Here is a 13,239-nt window from a genome sequence, read left to right on the forward strand (position 1 = left end):
TTACAAGAGGAAGGGAATTAAAACAAGGGGCGGAAAGACTATTTGGGCTGTTTCTGGCTTCTTTACATTCCTCCTTTATGCTCTTACCCACTTCGGTGGCAGCCCCAGAGCTATCACAGAGAGAGAAAGAGGCAGGAGACCTGTCCGCATGTCGAGAACCCCCGATATCAACTATATCGCTACATCATATTCGCCAAATCTATTGAAAAGGTACTAACATTTTGAAAGGAGTGACTGTCCTAAAAAAAAAAGAGAGGAGTTCAGGATAATAGGTCGGGGCATGTATTAATCCAAAAGGATCTTTTAGTACATTTATTTTACACGAGGAAAAAGCGATTCCAAAAAAGCCCGTGGGTTGTTTTTGTTAAGAAAAAGGGAAGGAACCCAAAGCGATGGTAGGTTATTGGAGATTTCCTTTTTATTTCGGAGAATAATAATCACAGACAAGGGAGAGGAAAAATAAAAAACAAAACAACCAACAAAAGCAACGCGTCGCCGTTAAATAATTTGCTACTTTGATATACAACATTTTACGTAGCACAATATTAACTCCTCTTCTTTTTTTTTTTTTTCCGTAGAGACTTGAACAAGGAAGAAATCCAGGTAAAAATATACACGGACAAAAGAGCAGAGCAAGGAGAAAAGAACCACAGGGATTACAGGGAGAAGGCGTAATAATCATTCATATTATGTACAGGACTATGTACGCTAAGTATAATCTGCATTTCAGGTCACATTTTCTAAATTAAAGGTGCTAAACACGACCACGTTACTTCATACCAAAAAGTACACAGCGAAGTACAAACGGAGATTTACAAATTACTGGTACTATAGGAAGACTCACATAGAAAAATGTGTCTATTCTGACTCTAAAGCCACATTTAATAGGTAGATAGTCATTCTATTGTACAAAAAAAAAAAAAAGACTTTAATATAGGTAGTATTTCTTTCAGTGTCAGGAAACACAATGTATCATTCCCAGGGTTTTTAATTATTTATGCACTTATCATTTATCTATTTTAATATATAGTCTTTTTCTGTGTGTTTTTCCCCCCTTTTCCTTCTCGCGCGGATTTCCAAGTTTCCTACATCCACCTCTCGCCCCTTTCATTCCTCTTCGTCGTCCTCGGCGTCTGGTTTTTCCTGGCTGTTGGAGCCGGAGCAGGCAGTTTTATTTTCTTTTTTCCACTTCATGCGCCTGTTCTGGAACCAGATTTTGATCTGTCTCTCGGTGAGACACAGGGCGTGGGCGATCTCGATGCGTCTCCTCCTCGTCAGGTAGCGATTGTAGTGGAATTCCTTCTCCAGCTCCAGGGTCTGGTACCTGGTGTAGGTCTGGCGGCCGCGTTTTCTGTCGGTGCCTGGGAAATAAAGGCAGATTTGGGTCAGTTGAGGGTTTGGAGGAGATGGGTTTTTGGGGGAGATGCTGGTTTGGTCTCCTGCTTTTGTCTTTGGGTGCTGCCGCGCAAGCACCCATTGGCTGCAGTCCCACGGGGGGCCAGAATCCTGGGAGGAACTGTACAACCTGGAACAGCTCTTCTTTTTATTTGCAAGATCAACTCATTCTCCTCGAGACGTTCCCCACCCTCCCTGTTCTCAGCCCCCAAACCACCCCAGCCTTAATTTCCCTTCATCTGGGAAAAGCGTGCGGTGCTTTTAGTGTGCATGTCCCCGAGTGAACGACAAACTTCAGAAAGTTTCCTGCCCTCGTAGCAGCGCTTGGACTCTTGAGGTCCTGCTTTGTTTTTTATTTAGACACCAGAAATTTCGGATGGTTGGGGAATAAATATGGAAACACAGTCGAGAGACAGAGGCATCTGCTACCTACACAAATCCGACTACTTGCCCTCTTTTAAAGCTGTCATCAGGGTGCCCGCTTGGAAGGTGTGTGATGGTCTTAATTATTTCAGGGGATGTTTTGGGCACAGTAGTGACTTCTGGGGCTGACAGGGGGCTGCTACCCCCGGGTTGCTCTTGCGGGGGTGTGCGCAGAGGAGAAGTGCTTCAACACTTACCTCAGGCCCCCCACCACCCCACAGCTGCCTGCAAAGGGGTTGGGAAAGGGACTAGCTCCTAATTCCCCCTTCCACCCAACCTTTCCTGGGGAGTCTGACTGAAAATAGTTCCACAATACGGTGCTTGTGATCCTGACTCGACTTTCTATGTAAATGCGATGTATATCTAATAGTATAATGTATTCTTTCCCAGAACACTGTGGATGGCGAACAGCAGCCCTCGGCCTCTCCTCCACACATTCCACCGGACTCCTCTTCTTCTTCCCTTTTTTACCCCCTCTTCTTTTCTTTTTAAAAGAAGAAAAGATCCAGTCATTAAAGGGAGAAAAAAAAAAAAAAAAAAAGCAAAATAGCCAGGCTAGCTGTAAAGTAAAAATGTGCAGGTCGTGGAATGTGGGTTGTAAAATCCGCTGAGGGGAGAGCCATAAACTGCTGCTGAATAGGGATGACAACTCTATCTCTGCTCGCTGATGAAATTCCACAAGCGCGATCGCACAGTGGGCATGAGGCACTGGGAAGGGGTGGGAGGGGGTGAGGGGGGCGGTGTGACGGGAGGGGGGACCCCGCTTTTACGACCGAGGTCGAGTTTCTCTGGTTTTAGGCTCTGCAGATCCCAGAGCACCCAGGTTGTGCGTTTTTGGTTTGTTTTATCTTGAGCGCGGGACCCCGCGCCTCTTCCCTGCTTCCAAACCCTCTCTAACGTTGATCCTCGCAGCGTCACAGGCTAAAAGGGGGGTGAGTGGGGGGGGTCTTCTTAAATCTAAAGTCAGATAAAAGCAGGGATGAAGTGTTTACGACCAGAAATATTTGGTCTTTGATAAATCAACTGTAAAAGTGAATGAATTATGGAGCAGGTAATGGAAAGAACTGACCGCCAAATAAGCGTGAGGTAACTCCTGCCTTTATAAGCCGCTGCGCGTTGGCTGCTCGGCTCTTTCCTGCCCCCCCCCCCCCCCGCCTCGCAGGGAGGCTGCCCGCACTCCCCTCGCCCCCGAGGGTTCCTAACAAGCCCCTTTCCCAGTGTTTGGCGCGGAGGGCGGCTGGCTCGCAGGGATGCTCTCAAGTTGCAATCTGGCGCGGCGGAGGCGAAGCCGGGGCGGCTGGAAAATGAGCTCCCGCCTTCCCCTCCGCTCCCAGCCGGGCCAGCAGCGCCTTTCTCCCCCCTTCTCACGGTTACACGAGTGTGAACACCAGCACGCGTGGGCACGGACACCGGCCAGGCTCGGCGTGGCGGGGTCCGGGGGGAGCCGGGGCCGCTCCAGCGCGAGGGAGATGGATATTTATTAAATGTTAATTGACGTTATTACCCTGAGACGCAGCGCGTTGGGGGCTGAAGGCAGCGCGGTCGCCCGGCGTTTGGGTTTGAGACACATTTGCGGGTGCAGCGTGTCCCGGCGTGGGGCGTCCCCTCCGCCCCGCGGGCGCGGAGCACTGCGCGGCCTTCCGCGGAGGTGCGCTGTCCTGCGCTGCGGCAGCGTCCCGGGGACCCTCAGCACAGCCCCCCACCCCACCCCACCCCCGCAGCAGAACCACGCTGAGCACCCCACGGTCCGCAAAGAGGCTTCCCCAGGGCGCGGAGCACCGCGCAACCCTCCGCCGTGTCGTTTTTCGGGAGGTCACACCGATGAACGTGCTCCCCCCGCTATATCCATCCATCCATCCGGATTCCGGCCGGAGTGTCAGCGTTTTGAGAGCGGGGCTTTTAATTGCAACCGGGAATGATGTGCTGCTGTTTCTGATGGCAACACGCTACGCTTAATTGCAGTGTCCGGGACGTTGCGGTGAGGGGCCGGCGAATGAAGGTTTTTGCAATCTAACCGAAAACAAACCGAGCTTGGAAGCACCTCCCATAAATAGTTTCTTTCGGAATCTATATCTACATGGGGGTAGCACAATCTCCATCCTGTAAATATAGGAGAAGAAGGGGCTGGCCATTATTTCTGCAGCTCTGTCTGTCCCCTCTAAGACAAACTGCCTTTTGCGTGGCACATACACAGCCCCAGCAACACCAATAAATATTTAAAGCTAAAAGGATGGCTTTATGGCGGGGTGGGGTGTGTGTGTGGGGGGGGGTCGCTCTCTCCCTGTCTCTTTTGAAGATGCGTTTTCGGTGAAACGTCATGAAAGGAGTTGGGGACAATTCCCCCCCTCCCCTCCCCCTCCGCCACCCCCCGCGCACGCCATCAAATAATTTACACTCCCTCCACTCCCCCCCCACCCCTCATCTCCCCGGGCTCCTTTCTTTAGGGAGGCTGGGGCTTACCTGTGCTCCTCATCCAGGGGTAGATACGGAAGTTACTGTCGCTTTGCAAATCTGAGTCCCTCTGGTCCGTTTTGCTGCAATTCTGCTTGGAAGCATCTCCCGGGCACATCATGGAGAGGTTTTGCTCAAAAGGGGAACAGTGCATGTTGAAGGAGCCGGGCTCCAGGCCGTAACCGGAGGAATACATGCTGGGGGGCTGGGGGTGCACGGCGCTGCCACTGGAGTAGAGCCCGGGCATGGAGGCGGCGAAGGGAGGCGTGGATCCGGCCCCATACCCCGCTCGCTGGGTGTTGGAGGCGAAAGCGCAAGAAGTTTGCTCGGGAAAGACTCCGGATGGGAAAACCGAACTTGCGGCTTGATATTTAGAAAATAAAGCATTCGCATAATACAATGAACTCATAATTTGGCCGGGTGATTTGTAGGTCGGGACGTTTTAGTGTCGGTTTTACGAGGTACCGTGATATATTACGGAATTAGAGTCCAGATTTACACCAAAAAGGAGCCCTTTTTCCTCCCGGCCCATGTGACGCGCGGGCACGTGGCTCCGGCGGCGCCAATCGCCGCCCGCTCCCTCCTCGGGGGCAAAAAATTGTAGTGCTGCTGGATTTATAAAATATGATAAATAATTGATGCGATATAAAACCCTCCAAGATCTATGCTGGAAGGGGTGAAATTGTGCTGGAGTCGATAAGCAACCTGTAATCAGTTTTCAGCTCAGACCGAGGGAGAAAGAGAAAAGGAGAAGGGGGGGGGGGGTGGTAAAAGCACGTTGCTGATAAAACAGCGTCTCCCTCTCGGTCTCTCTCTGCTGGAGGAAAAGGAAGGGAGCTCTATTTATCCCTTTATTGATCCCATCTAAAATTCCCTCCTTCGCACCCTTTCCCCGGCTCCGAGATACTTTTTCACAAGACTGTACATAATTCCCTCCCCGACCCCCTTGACCCTCTCCCCCCTCCCCGACCCACCCCCCCCCAAAAAAAAAAAAAAAGACAAATGTCTCATTGATACCTAATAGTTTTCAGGGTTCTTTTTCCCAAATGCCATTCAGCTCTATATGTAATTTATTCCACTGCCACAGGCTTTGAGCTTCGTATCGAGCTGGCATTTGCTTTTCTTGTTGCGAAAAATGAAGCGGGTGCAGATCCCTTGTTTAGCGTGTCAGCGCTTCTGCAGGACTCAATTACAGTTAGAAGTAAAACCTTACCAGCTGGCTGATTTGCTTTCTGCTGGAGAAGCAGAGAGACCATCCAAAAATGTGATCTGCCTCAAATTTTTCTTTCTTTTTTTTTTTTTTTTTAAGGGGGGAGGTGTTAAAAAGATAGAAAGTCTTATAGGCAGGAAAAACAGCCCAGACAATGGTGGATGTGCATCCAGGGTTTGTGCTGTTTCTCCTTTCCCAAGGTTATGTTGCGAGGGGATGGGTGTGCATCTATTGCCATGGCAGGGCAGCTCGGCAGGCGAAGGAGCAGAAAGCAGCTCAGCTGCTCGGCTGACAATTTTTTTTTTTTTTTTTTTTTTCAGTGAGCTGAGTGGGAGGAAAGGAGGGGAGACCCGGAGCTGGGCTTCATCTTGCGGGGACAGTGGGGTGAGCGAGGAGGGAGGGAGAAAGGAGGAAAGAGAAAGGGAGGGGGGAAAAAAAACACAACAACCAAACAAAAAACCAAACCAAAACAAAAGCAGCACACGTTACCTTCAGGAAGGGTTTCCACACAGCCTCCCAACCTGTCACCACCCAGGAACTGTTAGAAACAACAACAAGAGCAGAAGCCATCGCAGTTGCCCCGGCCCCCTCCCCTTCCCCGCGGCTCCCGGGCAGCAGCTCCCCGGCCCCAGCCCCTGCCTCCGCCCGGCCCAGCAGCGATCCAGCCCGCCAGCATCTCTCCAGGCAAAGAAGTCTTTGATGGCCAGGGCTGCAGCTCCGACACAATTGACTTTTATTTCCTTTCTATCAAAGTGGTCCTGGAGGAAATGGAGCAGGGTAAAAGAATGATGTCACGGAATTCTCGCTTGTAAACTTTATTGTAACTTTCTTCCGCCGCTTCCAGGTTTAGACAATAGAACAAAGTGATGAAAGAACAACAAAATATATCATTAGTTCCCCCAATAAAGTAATTCACGTATACAGTATACATTCTTTTTCACAGTTAACCTAAAGATCACTTTACAACTTGCTTCACTGTGCGCATGCTAACTAAAGGAGAGAAAAACGCGTTTTTTCTTGTCTTTTTTTTTCTTTTTTCCCTTTTTTTTTTGTAAGAGACATTTAAAAATTGTAAACAAAAGAAAACAAAACATAATCCCGAACCAAAGAAAAGAACAGAAGTAAGGAAAGCAAAGAGAGAAAGAGAGAGGAAGAGATAACTATAGCATAAATAGGCAGTTTCATGTTGTTGGGATGTTTGTTTCGATAGCTACCTCCAGTACGTACAGATAAACCACAACAAAAAAGGTGGAAAATCAAATAATAAAAGAAAAAAGTGCACAAATGTAATGTCACGTAACTCCTATAGCGTTGAAAGCTATGTTAAACAACCCACCCCCCAGGAAAGAAGAGAAAGACAGAGAGAAAGACAGAGAGAGAGAGAAAATTTCACAGTCATGTTTTACATAAGCTATTGCGTTACACTACCACTAGTTAATAACTGGCAAAAGGCAGGAGAGACCTCCCGATCACTTTTGCATACTGTTCATTGTATCAAAGGATAATCAGGAAAGTGGTGCTTACAGCTATATTGTTTTACAGCAATAAAAGGTTTTTTTTTTTTCCCTTTCTCTTTTCTATGCATTGTTGTTTTTTTTTCCCCCACCCCTCCCTTACATTAACTGCCATTAACGTGGGGCTCAGGGGCTCTTCCACCCCAGCAGCGCTTGCCTTTCAGTCCTTAAAAATCCTTTTATTTCTTGTCTGCCTTCTGTGCTTCCCCTTCCTCGTCCACCTCCTGGGCTCTTTCCATTTTCTGTTTTTCCAGTTCTTCCTGCTCGCATTTGCTGCTGGGAAACTTGTCTTTGTTGTTTTCCTTTTTCCATTTCATCCTCCTGTTCTGGAACCAGATTTTGACCTGCCTTTCTGTCAATCCCAGGGCATGCGAGACCTCGATCCTCCGTTTGCGGGTCAGGTAGGGATTAAATAGAAATTCCTTCTCCAGTTCCAGCGTCTGGTAGCGGCTGTAGGTTTGCCTCCCCCTCCTCCGTCCAGCGGCTGCTGGGGAATTGCAAAGGTTGGGTGGAAGAGGGGAAGAAGAGAAGGAGGTTGAAGGATACATAAACCAGGCTCGGGAACAGACACACACAGGCTCACACCCGCTCACACACACACACACTCACACACACACACACACACAGAGGCACGGGAGGGGGAGGAAGAAAGGACTCGCAGGAGCAAAGGCAGGAAGCAAACAGGGAGAGGGAAAGGCTCCTGTAGAATATTATAAAAGGGAAGATGGTTATAAAGGAAAGGGGTGATGGTGGCAGGGGAGGGGGGGGGGTCACCCACCAGCCCACTCCGAGCAGCCCAGCTAAAGCCTGCACTTGCACACTTATTATTACCCGAACCACAACAACAACAACAAACAACAACAGCAGACTCCGGCTCTTTGGGATCCCACCAAAGGGAAAAAAAAAAAAAAAAAAAAAAGAGCTGCAGCCCGGGGAGAGCAAGCAGCACCACCGAAATCCCAAATCAAACGCAAAACAAAAATGAAGGGGCTTTTTAAGGCTATAAAAGTGCCATAAACTTTAAGGACGCTTCCTTCCACAGAAAGCCCGGCTCGCTCAGCCCCCAGAAGAAAAGGTCTCCTTCAGGGTAATTAAACTATAAAGCAATTTACAAGTGCAAAAGTTTACCCCCATAAAGCAGTAAAATACAGTCACCGGGGAAGAAAAAGGGAGCGAAAGAAAGCAAGCAAGCAAGAGGGGCAGAAAGAAAGCAAGAGGGCTACTTTATGGGCTCAGGAAATGCCTCCTCGCTGTCCTTTCCATCTCGCCTCACCTTGCGGTCGCATCCAGGGGAAAAGCTGGGTCGGAGAAGGGCTCTGCTCCGAGCTCTCCGCCTCCTCTCCAAGGCCGCTGGCAGCGAGCTTGCAGTCCGTGTACTGCACCAAGTCCGACTCCTGGGCGCTGAAGAGGCTCTGCCTTTGCAAGGGGTCGTAGCCATAGAAGTTGCCGGGGTCCCCATGGCACGCCACGGCGCAGGGATTCTGTTGGTAAGGGGAGCTGGAGAGTGAGGATGCTCCGTGGTAAAACTCCTGGATTTGGGTCGGATGCTGGAAGGTGCCCCCCGTGCTGGGTCCGTACACCACCGTGGGTCTGCCCCCAAGATCCTGAGCGAACCCACAGTCATAGTAATTGGGACGCAAGGAGTCCCCGGTTTTGTATTTGGAGAAGAGTGAGTTGACAAAATAAGAGCTCATTTTAATTTAAATAAGAATATTTGTTTGGAGGAGGAAGAAAATTAAAAAAAAAAAAAAAAGAAGCCAACCAAACCAGACCACGGGAATCTATTAGCAAAAAAAGAAAGCGCTAAGATGCTAAGCAACGACAGTTTGTGATTTCCAGGAATATAAAAGGAGGATATAATCAAAACTCTAAGCCTGCATGATATTGAATTCTTTCCTCCCCCCCACCCCTAAAAAAAAAAAAAAAATCGCCACTTAAAGAGTTCTCGCTTTACATTTCCAAGAAGAGATGCCAGTTCATAAACAGTTTTCAGTGATTTACTTCAGCGCAAATGAGTTGTTTCATATTTTGCAGTGTCTTTTCATGATCATTTGCATCTATTACCAAAACCTCATCCTATTGGCTTCTCCTTACTCCACACGGACTCTGCACTGCATGATTGTGAAAGGAAGAGTGTGAGAGAATAAAGAAGGAAAAGCGAGCGAGGGGGAGCGAGAGAGGGAGAGGGAGCGAGAGAGAGAGAGAGAGAGAGGGAGCGAGAGGGGTAGGGAGAAGGAGGTGGGGTGAATATACGGATTAAATATGTTTAACTACCTACATTAATGAGATATCGCTCGCCTCACAACAAATCACATACCTAGACCACCCAAAAGATTGATTTTTGGGGAGTGTTGGAAAATTAAAGAGAAGCGCTCGCAGTCGTTAATTTCAAAATTTTAACGAGGCAGTTTTAGCCTTTTTAAATGTCAGGGTCGCTTTGGAAAACTGTAAAAGAACACGATTTAATTGCTACCAGTTTTAAAAGGTCCTATAAATGTAATTGGTATTTTAATACAAGTTATCAAATCATACAGCTTCTTACCCTAAACATATTTTAAAACAAACGAGGTAGTCATATTTAACATTTTAATGATCAATTTCCTTATTATTGATAAAGGTTTAACTATCACATGAAGGGAATTGCATTTGTAATAGCCCCAAAAAAGGCTGTAAACTGTTTAACAAACTATAAAACGCCATAAAGCCGGGGATGTTGTTGTTGTTTATACCGCACTACATAAAAGCCGTTAGGATTTTACGAGTTCGTTCCTCTACTGCTATAAACCAGAGGTTTCGATTGGACCCGTCCGCATTACAGCGAGATGTTGAGGTGTCAATATTGAATTAAAATGATTATAGTTTTTCATATATAACATTGACTTCTTGCGTCTCTCCCGCAGTCCCCCCCCCCCGCCCCTCTCCGCCTCCTCCCCCGCCGAGGACTTGTTCAAGATGCGGTCGGGGATGATTGCGAACTAAAAGTATTGTGTCGCTTATCACATCCAGAACAGAACCTTTATGGTCAGTAACTGATGGCTGTTCCCTACCTCACCCCTCCTCAATAACTTCCTTCTTTTTATTTTATTTTTGTTTTTTTTTCGTGATATTTCTAATGAAAAATGGGGAGAAGAGGGGGGTGGGGTAAGGGAAAGAGGAGAGAGGCTTTCTGTTTTATTGGCATTTGGTAACAACGGAGCAAACTTACCCCTAAGATGCCAACGCTGCAATTTTCCACCATCTAAACACACAGGGGGTAGATTTTGAAATTCATTTATCGCAGTCAGCAAATATTACCGAGACGTATTTCAGCTAATAACGACACCAAACCCTCCCAACGCAAACCCTGCCCCAGCCTGCCCGGCACCTCCGACGCCCCTCCAAGCCCCTCGCAATACCAGCTATATTTTCCAGTCCTTCAATAGGAGTTAAAGACATTCTTTTTAACCTCTCTCTCTCTTTTTTTTTTTTTTTTTCCTTTGCCACGGGTAGATTTCTGCTGCTTCCCATTGCATCCGTCTGCGGTTTGGACACGAGAAAGGTGAATTAAAGACGGTTTCACTCGTGCCTGCCTGGAACTGAAGGACAGTTTTCAACCTCCACAAGATGGAAAAGAGGAAAAAGTTGAAATGTTTCGGTTAGTCTGCCTTGCCAGGGCTTTGGTAAAAAAAAATACTTGAATTAAAACTTGTAGTGGGAATAGGGAGAGAATTAAGAAAGACAGGAAGAAAGAGAGAGAGAGAAAGGAAGAAAACAAAGATACTAACGGAATAAAACTTTAAAACCATCCTTAGAGAAATAATTTAAGTAAATACGTTTCCTTTATTTTGTGTAGGGATAATTTCAGTCGAGTCTAAGAGCCTTTTCAAGTAATTATTGTTGTTGGAGTACTTGCAGTGGTATAATTAAGGTTTTTCCCCCCCCTAAAAGACAAGTTAACATTTTATTTTTCCCAACACTTTTATTGTCGATTGAGCAGATTTTGGTTTCATCTTTGAACATAAAACCCCAGAAATGGTGCACAGAAGTAAATAGAGCTTTGCAGCCTGGTGTGGGGATGCTCGATGGTAGAATTTTCAAGAAAGCAAGGGGGAAAAAAAAAAAAAAAGAATCGACTACAGTGTTTTTAGAAAAGAAGCTCTCTTCTTCTAGATGTATTTAGTGGCATCTTCCTACCTAGTGAAGTTCGTAAAGTAAAAAATAGCAGGAATTCCCCTTCATGCGTGGACCCCAAGAAGGCGGGAGTGAAGTTGTTCTTGGAAGTTAACATTTTTATCAAGTGCAGTAGAATTTTATGGTCGTGATGTGACGGTAACTCACCGATGCACCAGAAATCAATGGCTGATCTTAAATCATTTCTATACTGTACTCAGGTTCCTGATGAAAGGAAAATGTTTCTATTATAAGAAAAAACAAGTGGGGATGTGTGTGTGTCTGTGAGAGAGAAGATAATTTATAAATACCCAGTGGAGGAAAGATTTATTAGGAATTCACAAGGAAAAAAAGAAGAACCCCAAATCCTTTCCTAAGTAAACCTTAACTTTTCACTACTCTGCATTTTACTGAATGCACACGGGCAGCGTTTTTTCTTTTTTTTTTTTTCCCATCTATTCCTGTTTACATTTGGATCTCATTTTACAGCATTTAAACAGAGTCTTGAGATGCTTAAACTTTGCTTTTCAAAGCAACATATCGCATCCTGTTCTGTTGCGTGCACCAGTTTAATTTGTTACATTCTTCCCCAGAATGCAGCTTATTGAGGAACGGGCGTATTTTCTGGTGCAACTTGGGAGAAACGTTTATTCAGAAAATACCTGTTTACGTGAAAGAAAACCAATATTGAAATTGTTGCCACCGTTCCTTTCTATATTATTTGCAGCTGAAGGACTGGAACGTCTCAATTATTTTTGTCTTGTAATTTAGAGGAAACAAAGGCCAAAATAAGAGTGAACTAACGGAGTTAAAAGTTCACATTTTTTGCTGCTGCTGCATCAGTGGAGTATTTATACGTATCACAAAACGTGGTGAGTTAATAGCATTTTGTATTAATTTACTGTTTTGTAAGCATTTAAAAAAAAATCCAAACATATTAAGTGAAGACCTTGGGCAAGGAGCAGTAGCACTACCAAAAGACGAAGCAACTATACCAAAACCGACCAGTTCAACTTCTAAAAAGGCGATACTGTGTTTGTGTTTTTTCGGCGATGGCTCTGGATCTGAAACATATAAAATAAAGAGCCGAGAAAGCGCAGATGAGCCTAAGAACTAAGGTAAAGAGCCAGGGAAAAATGTCCGGGTTCTGTGTGCGCCTTTCTCCCCGAAATCTTGGAGCCACTCTCTTTCCCACTCCTGCCGACGTCAATCTTCGGTTTGGAGATAATTAAACTGTCCTCCCACCTCCATCCCAACTAGCAGAAAACAAAAAACGGTGGATTTTTTTTTCTCTCTCCTTTCAACGAACATCGAAAATAGATGCATGTCCCACCTCTCACCGCATCCCAGCACAGAGCCTCCAGATTAACTCTTTTTTTTTTTCTTTCCCCCCTGCCTCACATAATTTACCCTCGCAGGGAAAAATAGATGTAACCTATAAAATCGGCAAAACAGCTACGATTAACCCTATATTTTATGCCTCGGGATTACTCACGCTCGCCAGCAAACAGCCCGGTGGCTGCCGCTAATGAAATCAAGGTGTTACGCGGAGCCCCGCGGCCGAGCGCGGGAGACGCGCGTCTAGCGTGGAGCAAGGGCGCCACCTCGCGGCGCCGCGCGGAGCTGCAGCCTGCGCAGGGGGGTGCGCAAAGGGAAGGAGGGGGGGGATCTCCTTGGAGGGGCAGAGAAAAAGGAGGAGGTCCCCGCTCGGACCTGGGGAGATAAAACCAGTCAAAAACGAGGGGAGGTGAGGGGGGGGAAAGAGGGAGAAAAGGTAAAATCGAGTTATTCCTCCGCGCCCACAGCGCTGAAGTTTTACGCGCGGAAAGCTGCAGCATCCAATCACTCTACCCGGCAATAAAAAGAGGGGGGGGAAAAACTGGGTTTGCTTTTGAAAACCACTATTGTTTCAAATCCCGAGACTAAACAATTGGTCATTCTGCTCTGGAGGGGGAAGGCCAGAGCTGTAAACCGATAAAGAGCTTCCCAAGCCCAGACGTCTCGCCAGAACTTCGAGTGTGGGGGTGCCTCTGTGTGTGTGTGTGTGTGTTGTTGTTGTCGTGTGCGTGGCTCAGCATTCTGGCAGCCTGGAATTGC

The 13,239-nt window shown here is 46.9% G+C and overlaps 2 protein-coding genes across 3 annotated transcripts; both read right to left on the bottom strand.

Annotated features, from left to right (window-relative positions):
* Positions 1–1,107: 1,107 nt before the first annotated feature.
* On the bottom strand, positions 1,108–4,678 carry HOXB7 (homeobox B7). The gene is made up of 2 exons (XM_086626620.1): positions 4,279–4,678; positions 1,108–1,361 (listed from the first exon to the last, which is right to left on the bottom strand). The coding sequence occupies exons 1-2, from the start codon at positions 4,676–4,678 to the stop codon at positions 1,108–1,110; spliced, it is 654 nt and encodes a 217-aa protein (XP_086482746.1).
* Positions 4,679–7,172: 2,494 nt separating this feature from the next.
* Positions 7,173–8,687, bottom strand: HOXB8 (homeobox B8). 2 transcript variants are annotated; one of them, XM_009978593.2, is made up of 2 exons: positions 8,267–8,687; positions 7,173–7,477 (listed from the first exon to the last, which is right to left on the bottom strand). In XM_009978593.2, the coding sequence occupies exons 1-2, from the start codon at positions 8,685–8,687 to the stop codon at positions 7,173–7,175; spliced, it is 726 nt and encodes a 241-aa protein (XP_009976895.1). The 2 variants fall into 2 exon arrangements, with proteins under 2 accessions (XP_009976895.1, XP_009976894.1); XM_009978592.2 differs by having other exon boundaries at positions 7,173–7,480.
* Positions 8,688–13,239: the final 4,552 nt, after the last annotated feature.

The sequence above is a fragment of the Tauraco erythrolophus genome, chromosome 25 (genome assembly GCF_009769465.1).
Source record: "Tauraco erythrolophus isolate bTauEry1 chromosome 25, bTauEry1.pri, whole genome shotgun sequence".
Lineage (NCBI taxonomy): Eukaryota > Metazoa > Chordata > Aves > Musophagiformes > Musophagidae > Tauraco > Tauraco erythrolophus.